Raw genomic sequence first — 21,656 nt, forward strand, 5'->3', positions numbered from 1 at the left:
GATAACAGGATCAATCAAGCTGTATCGTCGTCTAGGGGTAAATGACCAGTTTCAAAGTGATGCAAAGTTCAGTTCAATTGAGTTCAGTTCAGTTCACAGTAATCACTGCCGTGGCGATGGACAGGGGGGGGAAGGAGAGAGAGAGCAAAAGCGAATGAATATTCAAACGGCTTCCACACATTCTTCGCAGTCAGCTTTCGGGTGAGCCCTTTGTAATGTCTTCTGAGGTCACCGACTATGACCCCCCTCCGTTTTCAGATACGATCGCTCCTCTGCAGTGAACCTGGCACCCAGGCAAGGGCGGACACACACCAGGTTCCCGCCGATCGTATCTTTCCACCCTGTGCGTCTATGGCTTGTCCCGCGATCAGCCCTCCAAAACTCCCACCGACTTGTGGGAGGCGCACCGCTTCCAGGGTCTCGTTACCTCGTGGTGTCGTGTGTGTTGCCTTAGTGAACCTGTCCCTTTTTATCCCCCTGCTGGGGTATCGCCTGTCCATCACTTCAAACAGTTCAGGGTTCAAAGAGGAGCCGATCTTGACAGCTCTCCTTTCGTTAAACTCTCCTGTCCCTTCATTAACATCTCCAAATGCTGCTCCATTGTTTTCCTTATCTCTCTTTCTCCTGAAGACAGGTGGCAGACCAACTGCTGATCCCATTGGTGCCAGCACAGGACAGTTAACATCTTAGTCTATGTGTACTTTCGTCACAAAAGAGAGACAACTTGTGGTGAGGAGAGGCCATTGAAAGGGCAAAATTGCAGTCAACAGGATGAGTTGCAACGTAAAAGGCTGACAAAATTGATGAGGGTGAATACAAGACTGAAGGTGTTATATTTGAATATGTGCAGTATATCGAATAAGGTAGATGAACTTATAGCACAGTTGTAGTTTGGCAGGTATATTGTTGTAGGTATCACTGAACTAAGGCTGAAAGAAGATTATAGCTGGACGCTTAATGTCCAAGAATGCGTATTGTATCGAAAGGACAGGCAGGAAGGCATAGGATGCGGTTTTGCTCTGTTGGTAAAAAATCAAATCAAATCATTAGAAAGAGTTGTCATTGGGTCAAAAGGTGTTGAATTATTGTTTTTAGAACCAAGGATCTGCAAGGGTGAAAAAGCCTTGATGGGGGTTGTATACAGACCCCAAAAAGTAGTAAGGATATGGTTTACAAATTACACCAGAAGATAGAAAATGCATGCTAAAAGGGCAACATTACAATAGTTATAGGGAATTTCTATGTGCAGGTAGATTGGGAAAATCAGACTGGTGCTGGATTCCAAGAGAGGGATTTTCTAGAATGGCTCTGAGATAGTTTCTTAGAGCAGAGTGTGGTTGAGCCCACTCGGGGATCAGCTATTCTGGAGAGGGTGTTGTGCAATGAACCAGAATTTTTTAGAGACCTTAATGTAAAACAACAATTAGGGGTAAGTGATAATAAGATGACCAAATTCATCCTGAAATTTGAGAAGGAGAAACTAAAGTCAGATGTATCAGTATTACAGTGGAGTAAAGGGAATTACAGATGCATGAGAGGAGCTGGCCAGCATTGTCTGGAAAAGAACACTGGCTGGGATGACAGCAGAGCAGCAATGGCTGGAACTTCTGGAAGCAATTCGGAAGGCAGAGGATATATACATCCTAAAAAGGAAGAAGTATTCTAAAGGCAAGATGACACAACCATGGCTAACAAGAGAAGTCAAAGCCAACATAAAAACCAAAGAGAGGGAATATAATAGAGCAAAAAAAATAGTGGGAAATTAGAGGATTGAGAAGGTTTTAAAAACCAACAGAAGGCAACTAAAAAAAGTCATTAAGAAGGTGAAGATGGAATACAGAAGTAAGCTACCCAATAGTTTCAAAGAGGATACCAAAAATTTTTTCAGATACATAAAATGTAAAAGAGAGATGAGAGCGGATATCAGATCACTGGAAAATGATGCTGGAGAGGTAGTAATGGGGAACAAGGAAATGGCGGTTGAACTGAATACATATTTTAAATCAGCCTTCACTGTGGAAAATAGAGGAAGTATGGTGGAAGCTCCAGGTGTCAGGGCTCATGAACTGTATGAAGTTACCATTACTGGAGAGAAGGTTCATGAGAAGCTGAAAGGTCTGAAGGTAGATAGATCATCTGCACCAGATGGTGTACATCTCAAGATTCTGAAACAGTGGCTGAAGAGATTGTGGAGGCATTAGTAATGATATTTCAAGAATCACTAGATTCTGGAATGGTTCCAGAAGGTTAGAAAATTGCAAATGTTACTCCTCTCTTCAAGAAGAGAGAAAGGCAGAAGAAAGGAAACTATAGGCTAGTTAGTCTGACCTCAGTGGCTGGGAAGATGTTGGATTTGATTATTGAGGAGGTGGTCTCGGGGTACTTGGGGGCACATAATAAAATGTATTCAGCATGGTTTTCTCAAATCTGTTGGACCTCTTTGAAGAAATAACAAGCAGGATAGGCAAGGGAGAATCGGTTGATGTTGTGTACGGATTTCAGAAGGCCTTTGACATGGTGCCACATGAAGTTCCTTAACAAGGTACAAGCCCATGGTAGTGCAGGAAAGATAAAACAGTGGCTAACTTGCAGGAGGCAAAGACTGGGAATTAAGGGAGCATTTTCTGGTTGGCTGCTGGTAACTAGTGGTGTTCCGCAGGGGTTTGTGTTGGGATCAATTCTTTTTATGCTATATGCCAATGATTTGGATGAGGGATTGATGACTTTGTTGCAAAGTTTGTAGACAATATGAAGATAGGTGGAGGCACAGGTAGTTTTGAGGAAGTAGAGAGGCTACAGAAGGACTTAGAGAGATTAGGAGAATGGGCAAAGAAATGGCAGATGGAATACAGTGTTGGGAAGTGAATGGTTGTGCACTTTAGTAGAAGAAATGAAAGGGTTGACTATTTTCTAAATGCAGAAAAAATACAAAATACTGAGACACAAAGGGAGTTAGGAGTTCTTGTGCAGGATTCCTTATTTTGCAGGTTGAGTCAGTGGTGAGGAAGGCAAATGTGATCTTAGCAATCATTTCAAGAGGACTAGATTATAAAAGTAAGGATGTAATGTTTAGGCTTTATAAAGCATGAGTGAGGCCTCACTTGGAGTATTGTGAGCAGTTGTGGGCCCCTTATCTTAGAAAGTATATGCTGAAACTAGAGAGGTTTCAAAGGAGGATCATGAAAATGATTCTAGGATAGAATAGCTTGTCATATGAAAAGCATATGATGGCTCTGGGCCTGCATTCTCTCAAAGGTGATCTCATTAATTAATCAAATGGTGAAAGGCCTTGATAGAGTGGATGTGATGTGGATATGGTGGGAGAGTCTAAGACCAGAGGACACAGCCTCAGAATAGGGGGATGTCCTTTTAGAACAGAGATGAGGAGGAATTTCTTTAGGCAGAAAACGGAGAATTCTTTGCCACAGTGGAGGCCAAGTCTTTATGTATATTTAGGGCAGAGGCTGATGGATTCTTGATTGGTCAAGGCATGAATGGATACAGGGAGAAGGCAGAAGATTAGGACAGAGAGGAAAATTGGATCAGCCGTGACAAAATGATGGAGCAGACTCGATGGGCCAAATGGCCTAATTCTGCTCCTATATTTCATGATTTAGTAGGTGAAATGGTCACATGGGTGTAATTGAACAGCACAGGCTTGTTGGGCTGAATGGCCTGTTATCATGCTGTCTCTCTAAATAGAATAAAAAGTCAAAAAAAACTTAAGTGATCCTCATTAAGGCAGGCAAGGTGCTGAGAGAAGAGAGGTCTAGAGATTGTGATCTCACATGTTTAGTCATGGAGGCAAAGGTTTCAGGGTATTCAGACACTTAGATCTGAATTAAGGAGAAACACCTCTGTGCAGACAGCTGGCGATGGGAATTGAAGAGCGGACTTGAGGCACAGGACCAGCCCTGATCTTTTTGAAAGGTGCAGCAGTCTCAAAAGCTCACACAGTTCTTTCACAGAGTACAGACGAGCATACAACAAACATTTTAACAAAGAGCTGGAGCTCTGTGTGAAACACTGTTCAAAGAACTATCTGAATTTTTCATGATAAAATTCGATCCATTTTGTCAAAGTGGATGTGGGTAGAAAATTAAAACACGGGTCAGGAGTGAATCGGGTGGTGATTGACAGGGTGAGTGCAGAGGAAGGGAAGACTCTTCATTCTGGACTACCAGCCACATCAATGGAAAAAATTTACAGTCCACGATCCCCAAGAGCACTCATGCCGTCTGATGTTTAAGCAAATATATTGGCAAATTTTATATTTCTAATGAGATCAAAAATTTGGGTAATCTGTAAAAATCTGAATGTATTTTAGAAGAAAATTTACACAAACAAACAGGCTGGGCTTTGATTAACACGTGATTGCTTTTGCTTTCTTTGCCTTCACTACCTCCAGTCCACATTGCATCAAGGGTCGTAAAGAAAGCTTTTGGCACATTGGCCTTCGTAAATCAATGTACTGAGCGCAGAAGATGGGATGTTATATTGAAGTTGCATAAGATGTTGGTGAGACCGAACTGGGAGTACTGTGTGCAGTTTTGGTCACCTACCTACAGGAAAGATGTAAGCAGGGTTGAAAGAGTGGTGAGAAAATTCACAATGATGTTGCAGGGTTTGGAGAACCTGAGTTATGAGGAAAGATTGAATAGGTTAGGACTGTATTCTTTAGGATAGAAACATAGAAACATAGAAAATAGGTGCAGGAGTAGGCCATTCGGCCCTTTGAGCCTGCACCGCCATTTATTATGATCATGGCTGATCCTCCAACTCAGAACCCCGCCCCAGCCTTCCCTCCATACCCCCTGACCCCCATAGCCACAAGGGCCATATCTAACTCCCTCTTAAATATAGCCAATGAACTGGCCTCAACTGTTACCTGTGGCAGAGAATTCCACAGATTCACCACTCTCTGTGTGAAGAAGTTTTTCCTAATCTCAGTCCTAAAAGGCTTCCCCTCTATCCTCAAACTGTGGCCCCTCGTTCTGGACTTCCCCAACATCGGGAACAATCTTCCTGCATCTAGCCTGTCCAATCCCTTTAGGATCTTATACGTTTCAATCAGATCCCCCCTCAATCTTCTAAATTCCAACGAGTACAAGCCCAGTTCATCCATCTGTAGAAGATTGAGAGGAGATTTGATAGAGGAATACAAAATTATGATGGATATAGATAGGGTAAATGCAAACAGGCTTTTTCCAATGAGGTTGGGTGTGACTACAGCCAGAGGTCATGGGTTGAGGGTGAAAGGTGAGAGGTTTAAGGGGAACGAGGGGAAACTTCGTCAAACAGAGGGTCGCAAAAGTGTGGAATGAGCTGCCAGCACAAGGGTTGCATGCGAACTTGATTTCAATGTTTAGGGAAAGTTTGGATAGGTACATGGATACAGGTTTTCCCCGCTATCCGAAGGTACAGCGCTAGTATGAAATGGTTCGTAAGCCGGAATGTCGTAAAGTGAATAAGCAATTACCATTTATTAATATGGGAAAATTTTTTGAGCGTTCCCAGACCCAAAAAAAACCTACCAAATCATGCCAAGTAACACATAAAACCTAAAATAACAGTAACATATAGTAAAAGCAGGAATGATATGATAAATACACAGCCTATATAAAGTAGAAATGCTTTTCTGCAGCACTATCTAGGGCAGCGAAAATCTCATGGCAGCGCTCTCGGCAGAAACACGGCGCAAGCACTCTGGGCAGAAACGCTCTCTCCAGTAACCTTTAAGATATGAAGCTGCCAAATCATACCAAATAACACAAAAATACACTGCCTATATAAAGTAGAAATAATGTATGTGCAGTGTAGTTTCACTTACCGGAATCGGGAAGGCTCCAATAAATTGCAGTTTTGTCACAGTTAAACACTTGCTTATACGAATAACCACCTTCTGTAATTATCTTCTTCAGTTCTGCTGGGAGTTTTTCGGCAGCTTCAGTATCAGCCGAAGCACTCTCTCCGGTAAACGTTAAACTATGAAGCTGCCCTCGCATCAGAAACCGATCAAACCACCCATGACTACCTTTAAATTCCACTTTCATCATCATCGTCCAGTGCTTTCTGTTTCAGTTTATTAAAAAGGCTGACTGATTTCTCCTTAAGTATAAGAAAACTTAACTGAACACCACGCTTTGTACACCCATCAATCCACTCAAGCAATAGACTTTCCATTTTTTCCATTATTGGACGCCGACTAAGAGAGACCACTTTGCTACGAGCAGAACCAACAGTAACATCGGCAGCTTCCAAACTTCTCTCTCTGCGTATAAATAGTGCGAATGGTGAAAGCAGGCAAGTTCAACACGCCAACAATGTCCTTACTTCATTCATCACAATCGAAATGCTTAATTATGTCTAGTTTTATGCTAAGTGTAACACCCTTACGAGCTCTTTTAGGCTTTTCCGATACCTTAGAACTCATCTTGCTAACGGATGCACAAGATAAATCGAGATAAAGCATGTGTTTAAGCGGCTAGAATGGAGTTCCGGGGAAGGAGCTTGGCTGTTCGGGTGCGCACTGCCTTTTTTCGTAACAGTGAAAACACCTTCTGTTAGCGAAAACAGGTAATTAATGTAGGTCTTTCGTAACAGCGAGATGTCGTAAAGCGAACGTTTGGAAAACGGGGGCCACCTGTAGTAAAGATATGATCTCGGTGCAGATCAATGAGAATGGACAGTTCACATGGTTTTGGCGTGGACTAGATGGGCCGAAGGGCCTGTTTCTGTTCTGTACTTTCGAAGGAAATACCAGAGGACATCTGTTTAAGTTGACTGGAGGGAAGTTTAAGGGAGATGTCAGAGGTAGTTTTATTGTTTACTCACAGAGTTGTGGATGCTTGGAAAGCACAGCCAGAGTGGGGGCGGAGGCTGATACGACAGGGGCATTGAGAAGGTTTTAAAAAGTCACATGGATATAAAAAAAATGGAGGCTTATGTAGGAGGGATGGGATAAATTAATTGTACAAGGTTATACAAGTCTGCACCACATCATGGGCTAAAAGGCCTATACAGTGCTCTACCGTTCTACGTTCTATGAAAAGAGGATTTGGTACAGTTTAATTTGTGTTGTTTTCAGGGAGATGTCAGTAATAAAGAAAGACCCAAAAATGTCTTGGAAATGATGAAACAATGGAAGCTGGACACAAACAGCCAGGGTGAGGAAACAATTGAAAAGAATGGAGCGGATGAGGATGACAACTTAGCTTGTCCAGCCACAAATTCCAAGGCCAGTACGAATTCTGATAAACTTACAACAAAGGTATTTATTTTTAAGCATCAGTCACTGGTTCCCACATAGAACGTCATTCGCCTTTATGAAAAGACTCCCAGGTAAACTGAAAATGCAGGGAAAAAAGCTGGTTACCTATTTATAGGCAACACTCACAAAAATTAACGATTGCATCTAAGTACGGTTAAATTACTGGATTAACAACCAGATTTTGGATTTACAAATCCCATTGCAATATCTGAAGAATTTAAATCCAAGGCATTAGATTTAACCTGGAGATTTAAAACTTTTCATAGTAACAGAAGCCATCTTGAAAAAATCCTGGTTAATTAATACCATTCATGGAAGGAAATGTGCCCTGTTTACCAAGCCTGACCTTTAATTGGCTCCAGGCCTGCTATGTACTTGGCTTTCGACTGCCTCTTCTATTCATGGTCTATATGGATGGACGGTCAATGCCGGCAATAGATCCACAGAATGGAAAGAGGCTCTTTGGCCCACCAAGACAGCCATGGATGTCAGACCCCATTTACACACATCCCAGTTTATACTCCCCACATTCCAATCAATTGTCCCGGGTTCTACCAAGTCAGCTACACTACGGCCATTTACAGTAGCCAGTTGTTTGCCACATTGCACACCTCTGAGATATGGGAGGAAACAGAACATCTGGGGAAACGCGTGCAGTCATAGACTTCACTTCGCCAAGTCCGCACAGATAGGGCTGGCAGTGAGGTTCATCCCAATTATGAGGCAGTGGCTGTACTAGCTACACCACTGAGCTAATCCCATCCCCACATCCATGATTGAAAAAATAAATCAGAACATATCTTGGATAATGAGGGTAGACAACTGGGCTTCTCTAGATCAGTAGATAGGATATTGAAAGAGATTAGAAAGAGGCATATAGAATAGGATTCTTACCTTAAAGATGAACTATTTCCACGTATATATGAGTCAGGAGCTTGAAGGTACCACAAGTTACAAATGAGAACAGGAAAACCAATGTGATGGTCTAATCCAGACTGTAGATTCATTGTCACGCAATTCTTTGAAAGGCTCTAAATCAGTGGTCCCCAACCTCTGGGCCGTGAAGAATGCAGCGGTGCAGCAGTAGCCAGAATGCACCCAGCACATCTTTAAGGAAAAAGCTGAAATAAACAAGCTAATTAATTAGGTGCCGCCCAGCACGTAAATGTTGGCCCAGATGAGAGGCAACGCAATCTAATTAATTATTTACATACTGGGCGGCACTTAATTAATTAGCTTGTTTATTTCAGTTTTCTTAAAGATGTACTGGGTGCGTTCCGGCTACCGCTGCACCCCTGCATGCTTTGCGGCCCAGTATTGGTCCGCGGCTCGGAGGTTGGGGACCACTGCTCTAAATTACCCCGATGTCGTTTGATTTCTTTTTGCAAATGGCCACCAGAACACAGGCTGTCATAGAATCATAAAGTAATACACCACAAAAACAGGCCCTGTGGCCCAACTGGTCCATGACCATTACAGCACCCTCCCTGCTAATCCTAATTCACTGTGCTCAGCCCATAATCCTTCCAACCCCTCTCCTCCAGTGACCCACCTATCTCAGTGCCTTTTAAGTGCCCTTGACCACTTCCTCTGGCAGCTTGTGCTGAGATGATCCTCTCAGAAATAGCAGAGCAAACTCCAGAATTATGTTTCAAAAGTCAAGTGAAGGAAAGATAAAGGAAGGGGAATGGCATGAGGAGAAGGCCTTTGCAGAGCTGGCTGAAGGGTGTGCAACTTGCACGCAGTCCCTGTGTTATGGAGAAATGTATCATAAAGTGTGGAAGTATCTGAGTGGTTAAGTCATCCAGGCCTGGGCTGTTAGGTGGCAAATAATGTTGGCGACCCACAATTGCTGGCCAATGGCTTTGTCCAGAAAGAACGAATCCCCATCTATCAATATCCTAGGGGTTATCATTGACAAGTAGCTGAACTGGAGTAGCCATACACAAGCACTGATATAAAAATTGATTTTACCTTTGATTAAAGGATTAACCCAGGAAAGAAATTGCTCCTGTCCAGATAAACATGATGCTGAGTGTTACTATGAATATAGCCTGCCCCAGGTTTCCACTATGCACGTTGAATATTAGTGCATTAAATGGAGAGTTACGATTGAAGGAAATCTTTGATGGCAGATTCACGTTAGGATTTGAAGTGTTACTTCTTCAGTTAAGTGTAGGAAGAAAACATATCCACAGTTTTCTTAAGCAACACACACAAAATGCTGGAGGAACTCAGCAGGCCAGGCAATATATATGGAAAAGAGTAACCAGTTGATGTTTCGAGCAGAGTCTCTTCTTTAGTTTTCCTGTTCAGCGAAACCCTTTTATGAGCTCTTTTAATTGAGTCATTTGATTTTTCATACAGTTAAACCCAATTGCTTGCCTGTTGGCAAGGCTCAGTGTTGGTTGGTAACTTCCTATGTGACACACACTGTCCAGCACTGCTGAGTCCATCACAGATTCACCGGCATGTTGCACCAAATGGCCTTCTTTCAACTCAATAGCTCCACAATCTCTTTTTCTGGACAACATTGGAAGTTACTTCAATGAATGGGGAAACTAATTTACACAAAGTATAAACAGATTCTGCAGTTGCTCAAAACCTTGAGCAATACAAAATGCTGGAGGAACGCAGCAAGTTGGGCTGCATGTACAGAGGGGAGTAAGGAACTGACATTTTGGGTGAAGACCAGACCTGATGAAGGATGTCGGCCCGAAATATCGACTGTTTATTCCTTTCCATAGAAGTTGCCTGACTTGCTGAGTTCCTCCAGCATTTTGTGTGTATTTTACAATAAGTATTTCTTGTGGGTTCTAACAATCGATTGAGGTGTTAGCTCTCTTTCTCGTCTCACAGATCCTGGCTGAACTGATGAATGCTTCCAGCACGTTTTGCTTTGATTGTAGATTTGTAGTTGTTGTCACTTTTATATTAAAAACTCACCTAAGCAATGATGGTTTAATTTTCCAAGTTGTTCACAATTTAAATTCCACAGCTGTGCTGTGGCTTTGACCTCAGAACCTAGTGTTAGTTCAGAACCGTGAATGACTTGACCACTACACCTCCGCCACACGCAGCAATGGCAGATTCACCACGAAGTCTGGCATTCAAATTTGGGATGGAACCAAAGAGAAAACACAATGAACAGTTAGCTAATTCATCTAGTTCAGTGATGACTCAAAGAAGAAAAAATGTCAGCCCTATTTCATCAAACACAATGAAGTTTGTAAGATGAAGTGCAGATTAGGCCACCACTTTGCTGGAGACCTGGCCTTCTGGAGTTCCTGGTTGCAAGCCAGTTTAATTCCCCTCCACATTCCCACATCAGCATGCCTGTCCCGACCTTCCCCACTGTCTGGGTGAGGAGGCTAAATTCAAACTATAGTAAAATAGGACATTACACAACAGTAAAGGCCATTTGGTCCATGTTGTTGTGACAATCTTTAACCCACTCTAAGATCAATCTAACCCAGCCTTTCTCAACCTTTCTGCCCTAGAGGAACCCTTGAAATAATTTTCAGGTCTCAGGGATTCCCTGTGTAAAAATTATTATATCTACAGCTCATTGTACATTACTGTGATCAATAAATTGTAGATATAATAATCAAAAAGTAATTATTAATGCCCTCGAGTAGAGAATGAATTTTGAGCCAACCTTTCTTGAAAAAAAAGATAATTAGCTTACCTTTCTAGAAATTACTCTTTCTTTCTCCTTCACAAATCTTAAGAACTCATAAGGTAAACATAATAAACTTTCTCTACCTTACTGCTAGTTTTTTCACTCCCATAAGTCAGTCAGCAGCACGTCAGGGAAGGTTGGGCGAGGTATTCGGGAGGGAGAGGCTAACACCACAGCCCAAGTTAGGCGAGTCCATTTCATGCTCGGAAATCACACTTGATGCTCTTCATCAGCCTGCCATCCTCCCCTCCATGCACTCACCAAATATCAGCCTACCGTCCCCCCCCTCCGTGCAATACAATGCTCACCAATTATCAACAGCCTCCCCTATCTCACGTCAGAAACTGAGAATGGACTCAACCAAATAAACACGGTCCTACTGCACACTGCGATAGTGGGCTGAGAGAACTCTAACGAGATTGATAATGGGGCTGCTCAGTCATTGCCCACCACGACGAGTGCTAGCATCGTGATGTTTATTTTCTTTTAATCACGGTCTCTGGTGGAACCCCGGTTGAGAAACCCTGATGTAACCCTTCCCTCCCATATAGCCCTCTATTTTTCCTACCATCCATGTGCCTTTCAAATTATCCTAATTAAAATTCCCCTAATTATCTGCCTCTACCACCACCCCTGGAAGGGCACTCCATGTAACAAAACACTCACATTCTGCCTAGGTAGTCTCAAGCGGACAGCTTGAACATTGAATTCTCCAATTAGAAGTAAACTGGTTCCTGTTTCTTTTTGTCTCTTCCCCTACACCCACCATCACCCTGTGTTTTCCTCCTTCATCTAATCATCCCCTCTCCCTATTGTTCTCATCTGCCCAAACCACTCTCTTCTTCAATTCTAGGCTCCACTTTCCTAATAGATTCATCACTTGCAGCCCTTTGTTGCTTCCAGCTGTCACTTCCCAGCCTCTTTTGCTATTTCCACTCTTAGATAGGAAGACATTCGGCCTATAAAGAGGACTCTGCCATTCCATCATGGCTTACTATCTTTCTCAACCCCATTCCTCTGCCTTCTTTCCTTGACCTTTGAGGCCTTTACTATTCAAATCTATCAATCTCCACTTTAAATATACCCAGTGTCTTGGCCTCCACAGCCGTCTGTGAATCCCACAGATTCACCACTCTCTGGCTAAAGAAATTTCTCTACATCTCTGTTCTAAAGTGACATCCTGGTATTCTGAGGGTGTGTCCTCTGGTCCTAGACTTTCCCATACCTGGAATATTGTGTACAGTTTTGGTCTCCAAATTTGAGGAAGGACATTCTAGCTATTGAGGGAGTGCAGCGTAGGTTCACGAGATTAATTCCTGGGATGCCGGGACTGTCATATGTTGAAAGATTGGAACGACTGGGGTTGTATATACTGGAATTTAGAAGGATGAGAGGGGATCTGATTGAAACATATAAGATTATTAAGGGATTGGACACGCTAGAGGCAGGAAACATGTTCCCGATGTTGGGGGAGTCCAGAACCAGAGGCCACAGTTTAAGAATAAGGGGTAGACAATTTAGAACAGAGTTGAGGAAAAACTTTTTCACACAGAGGGTTGTGGTTCTGTGGAATGCTCTGCCTCAGAAGGTAGTGGAGGCCAATTATCTGGAATCTTTCAAGAAAGAGTTAGATAGAGCTCTTAAAGATAGCGGAGTGAAGGGATATGGGGAGAAGGCAGGAAAAGAGTACTGATTGTGGATGATCAGCCATGATCACAGTGGTGGTGCTGGCTCGAAGGGCTGAACGGCCTACTCCTGCACCTATTGTCTATTATAGGAAGCATCTTCTTCACATCCACTCAATCTAGGCCAATCAAACTGACATATTTCAATAAAGATCCTCCACATTCTTCTAAATTCCAGTGAGTACAAGCACTCTTCCTATCTGCCTGTTACTTTTTAAATCTGAAATTACCTGTCACTTGTCAGCTTCTTTCCCTGTACTCTTTACACTGGTTATATTCTCCCTACTTTTCAGTCTAGATGAAAGATCTTGACTGGAAATGTGAACAGTCTATTTCCCTCCACAGATGCTGCCTGACCTGCTGAGTTCCTCCAGCAACATGTTCATTGCATTGAAATTTGTATTCAGAGCTGTTATTTCCAAAGCCCTTGGGTCATAGGGTGCAATCCAGTTATGCTCTAGTTTTGTTTTAAAGAAGGTGGAAAATGCTTAAGAACTTGACCAGTAGATCTTTAGAGGTTGTGTGTCTTTTTATGTTCAGTCAACAGGCCCAAGGCAGAAGCGTTATTCCGTCGACAGCTTGCCACTGCACACTGCTTCAGGATCTAAACAGGCTCCACAGCCAAATAGGAAAGGACGGAGGAAGTCTGAATCTGCAGCAAATTCAAGAATATTGAATAAAGTAAACACCCATCATACTTCGCTGAAACGTTAACCTTTTACGAAGGAAGTGTATTACCTCGCCACAGGGTGTCAGAGTTAAATCTATTGTTAAATGAAATTTTGAACTGTTCAGCATCAATTTTCAACACTCATCATTGTTAAATTATTTACCTCGAGTATAATTCTACAATAAAGCTTTTCACCTCTGGAACTTGCCAACTTTTCCTGCCAGATGGGAGAGAGCAAACTGGGTCCTATCCCTTTAAAAAATGCAGTCTTGTGATGAAATTCTGTACGAGTTACACCTATGATTTCCTTGAAAAGAAACTGCTTAATCTGATACTAATCCCAAATCTTCTGTTTGAAAACCGACCAAATTTTTACTCACAAACGATAAAAAAACCCCCACAATTATGGAAATCTGAGATTTTGAAAGAGTTCAAATCTTAAACAGTGACTGACAATTCTGCTGAGTTTTCTAGCTTTTGTTTCAAATTAGCTATTGGAGAGGGGGGCCTTTAAAAACCTTCCCACCTCCTGTGTCTTCTGCTCAGCCTATGACATCTCAGCATGGTTTTGTTCTGGCACGGCTCTGTCTCCAGTCTCTATAATTGGCTGACTCGCTATTGATCTCACCAGCTGCCAGCTTATCCCTGCTCTCTAAAATCTGTGCAACTTTTCCATGTGCAGGCCCTACCTGAGACACAGCACGAGGCCTCTGTTCAACCCAGAGAATAGTTATTCCTCTTTAACAACTTAGTTTCTTATTTTGAAAAGCAAGCATTTCATGCAAGTAAGTTTTATTTACTGCTAATCTTCGTCGACACCCAAATTCTTATCCCGGCTCAAGTATTTGACAGTATGTTTGAGTTAGGACAAAAATGTGAATTTAACTGTAATCGTACAGTGAACAGAGTGGAAAATTATCACAATTAAATGGATGAGAAATAAGAGTTTATCATTCAGCCCTATTTTCAATAAGGAAACAAACTGCACATGTTATTTGTGTGCTTGAATTTTTCACCTGCATTTTTCAAGATTAATTGTGAGAGCAAAGCCAGCAAAGAAGCAAAACAAGCAAAGAGGAAAGTATCAAAGTTCAAAGTAAATTTATTATCAAAGGGTGTATGCATCTGTAACTATACACTACCCTGAGATTAATTTTCTTGCAAGCATTCACTGTAGAACAAAGGTATATAATACAATAGCACAATAAAGCACTTCATTACATTATAAGAACAGAAATAGGAACATTGGAAGATCATTCTGCCCCTGGTGTCTGCTCTACCATTCAATGAGCTCATGGTCAAACTTCTACCTCAACGCCATTTCCTACATCGACCTGAATCCTGTTGCTCTCTTAAAATGTTCTTGAACAAATTCAGCCTCCGCACCCTGGTGGGGGGGGGGCGCGTGCAGAAAGCTTCACCAATTGAAGAACTTTATTCTCATCTCTGTCCTGAATGGCTGATCCTTTATTCTGAGATTGAGCGCCCTGGTCTTTGGGACCACAGCCAAAGGAAACCTACTTCTGCACCAATCCTGCCCAGCCCTTTCATACATTATGTGAACACCTCGTGTTCTTCTAAATTCAAGATCATGGGGCCAGTCTGCTTAATCTCTCGTCACACAGTAAATTCAGTTTGGTGAAACTTTGCTGCACACTTTATATTGCAAGTTAATCAGTCCTTGGGTGGTGAGACCAGATTTGCAAACTATATTTCAGTTGCAGCCTCACCAGGGGAAAAATAGCCCCACAGTTGTACTGAAATCATAAAATCATATTGCAATAAAGATTAACACACTGTTTGCCTTCCCACCAAATCATGCTGTGCATTCATGGTAAGTCAGCAGCTTATTACATCTTTCAATCATTCATCATTTGAGTATGATGCAAATTTTTAGCAACAAAGTAATTCATATCAGTAAATAAAATAACCTGGGTTGTTTTTGGTTATCAAATCTTGGGGATATGCAACACAGAAATAAGCTCCACCTCAAGTCTGCACTGAACATCAATCAACCATCTTACACTAAGCCTGGATTTGTTCAATTTTATTATTCCACTCCTATTCTCTTCGATGACCCCCCCCCACCACCACCAGACTCAACCACTAATCTACACACTAGGGGCAATTTATCCAACCAAAGTTAAGATGTGGGGAGAAACTGGAGGCAACCCATGTAGTAACAGGGAGAACACACTTACAACCACTCAGAGAGGTCCCAAGGTCGGGGTTTAACCCAGGACTCTAGTGAGAGTAATTAAGAATTTCACTGAGGAAAAAAAAATGAGCAGCATTTTCTGAAGGAGGTTGGCTGCCTAATCTTTTGTAGATTTCTTCCTTATTGACAGTTTGCACATAAACCCAAGCTTGCTTTGCCAACCTGCTCCATCCCACTACTTCCTTCTCTTGCTTAGGAACATTGCCCTTTCTCCAAGCAGCCTGACCTTAACCAGAAATCTACTGTGTTGGAGGCTGCAAACATTAATCCATATCCTCGTCATGGTGTGGCAATCACCCTCACTTCATGACACAACACATCTGACAACTATTTTAGACTATTTTAGCAATCAGTTTTGATTATACAGCAAGATAGACAGAAGATTCCAGTGTATTTCAAAGAAATTTATGAGCAAGGTTTAGTAATAATATAAATAGCTTGACACAAAATTTGCATGTAACTTTATTCCTCTTTAGTTTGCAAAAGTATCAGTAAAATTCTTCACATTTGTCATAGAAACTGAGGTATCATTGGAAGCAGCTCTGCGATCTTTATTGCAAACCAATTTCTGCAACTTAATGCTAGCCCTTTTATTTTTCAGCAAAATTTTATTTTAAAATTGATTCCTCAACGTTTTTTTAAAAAGTGCGAGTTGAGCAGACAAACCTCAAAGGAGCAGTGGATCTTCTTAAAAATAACATGTCTAGACAGCTGACAGTTTTAACAGAGCTTACATTTTTGTTTTAAGTGATGGGGGAAGGGGTATTATCAAAAACTTCAAACATTTTTAATAAGTAACAGTGCAGCCAAAATTGGCCAATGGCTACTAAAACCACTCAGCAAGATGACTGAAGATTTTTTTCCCTTCATGTTCCCTGCAAACAAAAATCATATTAGTATCACATTTCTTTAAACAAATAATATATGCTTTGAATTAAATAGAGGTAATTTTATAGAATACTTCAAATTTTCTTTAATATTCTCCCCACCGCAATTCCTTAAAGCACAGAAGCCCATAATTTGTCAAGTTGTATTTTAAGTGGTACTCGCAATGAAAGATTAAACTCGTATGTTGCTGAGAAGTATCCCTCAGCCTAATGATTATAAAATATCTGAAAAAAGTTTCTTATTCATTAGCCTGTATCACAAATTAATAACTATTTTAGTAATGACCAAGTAAGGAACATTAAGCAATTAGTGCTAATATAATCAGTGGTGATCTATAATTGAGGACACATCATTAAAGCATTAATTAAAACTTGTTCCTTGTTTGAGGCAGATCTGTCCTGGCTTGCAATGTGAGCATTCAGGATCTGCTCATTAAATAGTATTTTCAACGGCACCAGTATCATACCTGCTTGATCAAAATTGCTATTGCCTGCTGGTTTATTAGGTTCTGAACTGATCACTTGCATGGGTATATGTCTGGCAATTCAATGCCAATTTAAATGGCTTTCAGTCAGGGGATATTTCTCTTTGGTGTGTCATGAGCACAAGTCGGGATATTTAGATGTTCACGAGGCATCACACCTCTGTAATTCAAAGTCGGATTAGTGCCAGTGCATGTTAACAAATTCTCAGCCTTCACAATGGCTGCTTGCCAAGAGTTCAAAAGGTGGGAGCAATTGAGGGTTAACATTGCAAGTATCGGTGCCATCTTTTAGCTCAAGTCTCAATTTCAAATTTCAATGCACAGCACATTTCTAACCAGCTTCAAAAGTCCTTCAATTCATGCCAGCCACTCATGGCCTCTCTTCGTGGCAATGCGTCACCATTCATAATGTCCTTTACACGGATATCAAATAGTGCTTGTAATTGTGCTAATCCAGATCAACATCCAACCTTCTGCTAACATGCAATGGCTCAGATTGTTTATACCAAAAAACTTCTGTGTTTTCATTGAGAATGCATCCACTAATATAGCAGTGGTACGAAGAACAGTTATTTCTCCCCAGGTTCAGGAAATTCAAGCAACAGTATTGGAGCGTAGAACTGAACTGCTTATGGTTGAAAGCAAAACCTGCTAGGATTCAAAATAGAGCAGTTAGCTAACATTAACTGCATGGTTGACTCCTTCACTCCCAGCACAAGCTGTCTTGCAGAACCACTGGCACTTTATAGTATACAGCAGGAATCAGACAGTGAATCATATAAGGAAACTACATGGCTTTGTAAATTTCAAGGGTAACATCCTCTGCCAGTTTGGACAACGAAACATTCAGGTACAAATCAACAGTTTCAGTTTTGATTCAAGGTACATTACAAGCCTTCTTCAAACATGGTATGTTTCAGCTCATCTTCTTTGTACAGAATAGAGTCCAGCCCTTTATGACGCATGGAAACTTTACAGAATGATACAACCGTTTCCTGGCGGCTTTTCATTGGAGATAGTCTCATCGAACCTGGAAAAATCAACAGTTTCCTCTAAATAAATATGCCAGTAGCAGGGGAGCAACACAGTTCTAAGACGGGGGTCCCCAACCTTTTTTGCACCGCGGACTGGTTTAATATTGACAATATTCTTGCGGACCGGTCGACGGGGGGTGGGGGGGGGTGTTCAAGTAGGGTTAAACTCACCTCAACATGTCTTTTACAGTTAGGGCTGCCAACTTTCTCACTCCCAAATAAGGGACAAAAGTTGCAGTCAAATCCCGACGAAGGGTCCCGGCCCAAAACTTCGACTGTACCTCTTCCTATAGATGCTGCCTGGCCTGCTGTGTTCACCAGCATTTTTTGTGTGTGTTGACGAGACACTTGTGTTTACCTCGAGAAAGACTACCATGACCATGAAGCCTTGCGCGGGCTTCTGTGTGTGCATGCGTGACGTTCGCATGTGTGACGTGCGCATGCCGATTTTTTCCCCCCCCACAAATTGGTTTTGGCTTAATCTTCCCGATTCTGTTAAGAGAAACTACACTGTGCATACATTATTTCTATTTTATATAGGCTGTGTATTTATCATATCATTAATGCTTTTACTATATGTTAGAATTATTTTAGGTTTTATGTGTTATTTGGTATGATTTGGTAGTTTATTTTTTGGGTCTGGGAACACTCAAAAACTTTTCCTATATAAATTAATGGTAATTGCTTCTTCGCTTTACGCCATTTCAGCATGAAAGGTATCATAGGAGCGCTCTACCTTAGTGGGGGAAATACAGAACACGGGTGGCCCCGTATGGGACAAACTAATTTAGCCCAATATACGGGATGTCCCGGCTAATACGGGACAGTTGGCAACCCTATGTTCAAGTTCAACAGTGCGTGACAGGGAATGAGGAAAGGTGCAGCTGACTCATATCGTTTCCTCGCGGCTCGGTAGCACATGCTTTGCGGCCCGGTGGTTGGGGACCACTGTTCTAAAACATAAGGCAATGCAAGGCTTAGTCACAATTGATAATCTTCTCACATTTTTTTTATCCAGCCGTCCTTTATGGAACACAGTCTTTGGCTGAGAACCACTTCTGGTCAAACACTCCAGACTGACCAGCTCTGATGTAGAGAAAGGCCTTTCGTTACCATCCTCGTCCCACTTCTAGTGAGGATTCCAAACCTGGCAACACTTGCAGAATAAAGTACAGGCTGCCAGGTCAAGAACTTGCCCATCACTTTTACAAACAGAAATACCTCTTTTTGTAAAACTACGCTGGTTATGCATTGAAATCCATGTCACTCCTTACAGCACTCTCTGCAGTGTCCTTTACAATTGCTGACCATACAGCTATTGATAAATTGATTAAAAAGTACACAGCTACCAGTGCTGGTAGTGGAGTCAGTACAGGAATGTGCAGAGAACAGATGGACTTTGTGTAAGCAGAACAGATTAGTTTAGTTAGTTATTTAATTACTGTTTAATTAGATTGGCACAACATCATGGGTCAGAAGGCCTCTCCTTGTGCTGTACTACTTTATGTTTAGAAGCTTGAAAGAGGTAACACACACAAAAAATCCGGAAGAACTCGGAAGGTCAGGCAGCATCGACACAGAGGGGAAAAACAGTCGATGCTTCGCGCCGAGCCTCTTCATCAGGACTGGAAAGAAAAAGGGAAGGAAGTCAGAATAAGAAGGTGGGGGGGGGGGAGAGGGAGGAGGAGGAGGAGTACAAGCTGGCTGGTGATAGGTGAAACCAGGTAAGGGGGAAGGTGGGTGGGTGGAGAAGAGGAAATGAACTGAGAAGCTGAGAGGTCAGAGGTGAAAACGTAAAGGGCTGAAGAAGAAGGAATCTTGAAAGAAGGTTGACAGATGGCTCTGATTCTTTTCACCCAATTCCTTTCCCTCTTGGACACACTGTCTTTTGCTCTGCTCATTCTCAGGCAGCCAGCATTAATTACCAATCCTTATTCTTAAGGTGGTGTGTGATGGGGGCACTCCCGACATTAGATTTAGGAATTCTTCGATTTTCAACCAGTGAAGCAGAAATTGTGTGTTTCCTCTTCTTCGTCTCCCAGCGTGACAGAACTTGTGGGTTCAGGAGGCATGGTGAAAAAACCTTGGCAGTAGGTAGTAGGTGGATAAACTAATCAATGAGCTCAAGAACTCGGGCACCTATACTGCGGTGAACTAAATTAGCGCAGCTAGGCTGGTGGACCAACACATTTTATAGCACCTAGCGGCTCCCAACCTTTCTTATGTCATAGACCAATACCGTTAAGCAAGGACTCTGTGGAGCCCAGGTTGGGAGCTCCTGAAGGAGGAAGTCTGTGCATTCACTGGTTTAACAAACCTTGTTCTACCAGCCATAAATACAAGGCAAATTCAGAAGTGTGTACTTTGGAGCCACCTTATGGAGATATCAGCAAAGTACAGGATAACTTTTGAAAAATTTAAGATTCAATATAGCCTTTTGACAAAACTACGTTGTTTTAAGTTAAAAAAAAAGCAGCTAGGATACACATCTGATCCAGGATCTACAGAACAGCCTTGGAGCTCAAATCAGTGCAAAGACACAAAACTGCTCCACTAGATCACCTCACAAAGACAAGAGATTGTGCAGATGCTGGAAATTTCAGAGCTACACACACAAAATGCTGGAGGATCTCACCAGGTCAGGCAGCTTCTGTGGAAAGGAATAAGTAGTCGACATTTCTGGCCAAGATCTTTCACTAGGACCGGAAAGGAAGAGGTAAGAAGCCATAATAAGTAGGAGGAGGAAGCAAAAGGAGTAGAAGCTGACGGGTGATGGGTGAAGCTCACCTCACAGTGGGATTTGGCATCAGCTTAATTCGTTTTACTTCTGTTTGGTCATTCTTGGTATGACTTGGATCCTTACATGGTTGATCACTCTGTCAGAAAATTGGAACGAGAAAGAAGAATCGAGTTAATACACTGGTTGTAATACCGCAACATTTAGAAGAATACAGAGGGATCTCATTGAAACCTATCGAATATTGAAAGGCCTAGGTAGAGCGGACTTGGAGTGGATGATTCCAATACTGAAGGAATATAGGACCAGAGGGCACAGGCTCAGAATAGAATGACACTTTGTTAGAACAGGAAGAGTTTCTTTAGCTGGAGGGTGGTGAATCTGTGGAATTCATTGCCGCAGATGGCCATGCAGGCCAAGTCATTGGGTATATTTAAAGCAGAGGTTGATAGGTACTTGATTAGTAAGGACATCAAAGGTTATGGGGAAAAGACAGGAGAATGGAGGTGAGAGGGATAATAAATCAGCTATGATGGAATGGCAGAGCAGACTCAATGGGCTGAATGGCCCAATTCTGTTCCAATGTCTTTTGGTCTGACATCCAGACTGCTTAACCATTTGCACACACCCTTCATAACTGAGCCTGCAAAGTCAGCCCCTGGAAGTGGGGACCAGGCTCCCGAGTGCCCTTCATTTCCAGGCATGAATCCTTACCAAATACCGCTTGCTGCCAGCTTTCGGGGTAGGTGAGGCGACGTTCATCTGTGTTGAGCTTTCAGCTGACCGCAACGGTCTTCTCGCCAGGTCGTCCTTCCTCTGGATGACAGTGGACCGGGATTGCAACTGCCTGTGACGGTACGCGATTAAAACAAAAACTTTATTTGGCATATGAGTCGCATTTCTCCTGTATTACACATACTGTACTCCCAGAAGCAGGCAGCACAGTAGAGTGGTGACTAGCAAAGTTGAAAGTTTAAAGAAAATTTTA

The 21,656-nt window shown here is 42.1% G+C and overlaps 2 protein-coding genes across 12 annotated transcripts in view; one reads left to right on the forward strand and one right to left on the reverse strand.

Annotated features, from left to right (window-relative positions):
- Positions 1-14,042, forward strand: part of LOC134359334 (serine/threonine-protein kinase 33-like) — a 131,498-nt gene extending 117,456 nt beyond the window's left edge. For 3 of the 8 annotated variants that reach the window (XM_063072421.1, XM_063072422.1, XM_063072420.1), the window contains exons 12-13: positions 7,088-7,270; positions 13,178-14,039. In XM_063072421.1, the coding sequence (XP_062928491.1) occupies positions 7,088-7,270; positions 13,178-13,351 (357 nt within the window). In that variant the 3' untranslated portion in view covers positions 13,352-14,039. Of the gene's footprint in view, positions 1-7,087; positions 7,271-13,177 lie in introns of all 8 variants that reach the window. The other 5 variants (XM_063072424.1, XM_063072425.1, XM_063072423.1 and 2 more) reach the window with 4 other exon arrangements.
- A 564-nt stretch (positions 14,043-14,606) lies between these two features.
- arhgef39 (Rho guanine nucleotide exchange factor (GEF) 39) overlaps positions 14,607-21,656 on the reverse strand; it is a 90,509-nt gene continuing 83,459 nt past the window's right edge. For 2 of the 4 annotated variants that reach the window (XM_063072415.1, XM_063072417.1), the window contains 3 exons: positions 21,383-21,515; positions 20,719-20,807; positions 14,613-17,927 (listed from right to left, as the gene is read on the reverse strand). In XM_063072415.1, the coding sequence (XP_062928485.1) occupies positions 17,870-17,927; positions 20,719-20,807; positions 21,383-21,515 (280 nt within the window). In that variant the 3' untranslated portion in view covers positions 14,613-17,869. Of the gene's footprint in view, positions 17,928-20,718; positions 20,808-21,382; positions 21,516-21,656 lie in introns of all 4 variants that reach the window. The other 2 variants (XM_063072418.1, XM_063072416.1) reach the window with 2 other exon arrangements.

Source organism: Mobula hypostoma, chromosome 20 (genome assembly GCF_963921235.1).
Source record: "Mobula hypostoma chromosome 20, sMobHyp1.1, whole genome shotgun sequence".
NCBI classification, from domain to species: domain Eukaryota; kingdom Metazoa; phylum Chordata; class Chondrichthyes; order Myliobatiformes; family Myliobatidae; genus Mobula; species Mobula hypostoma.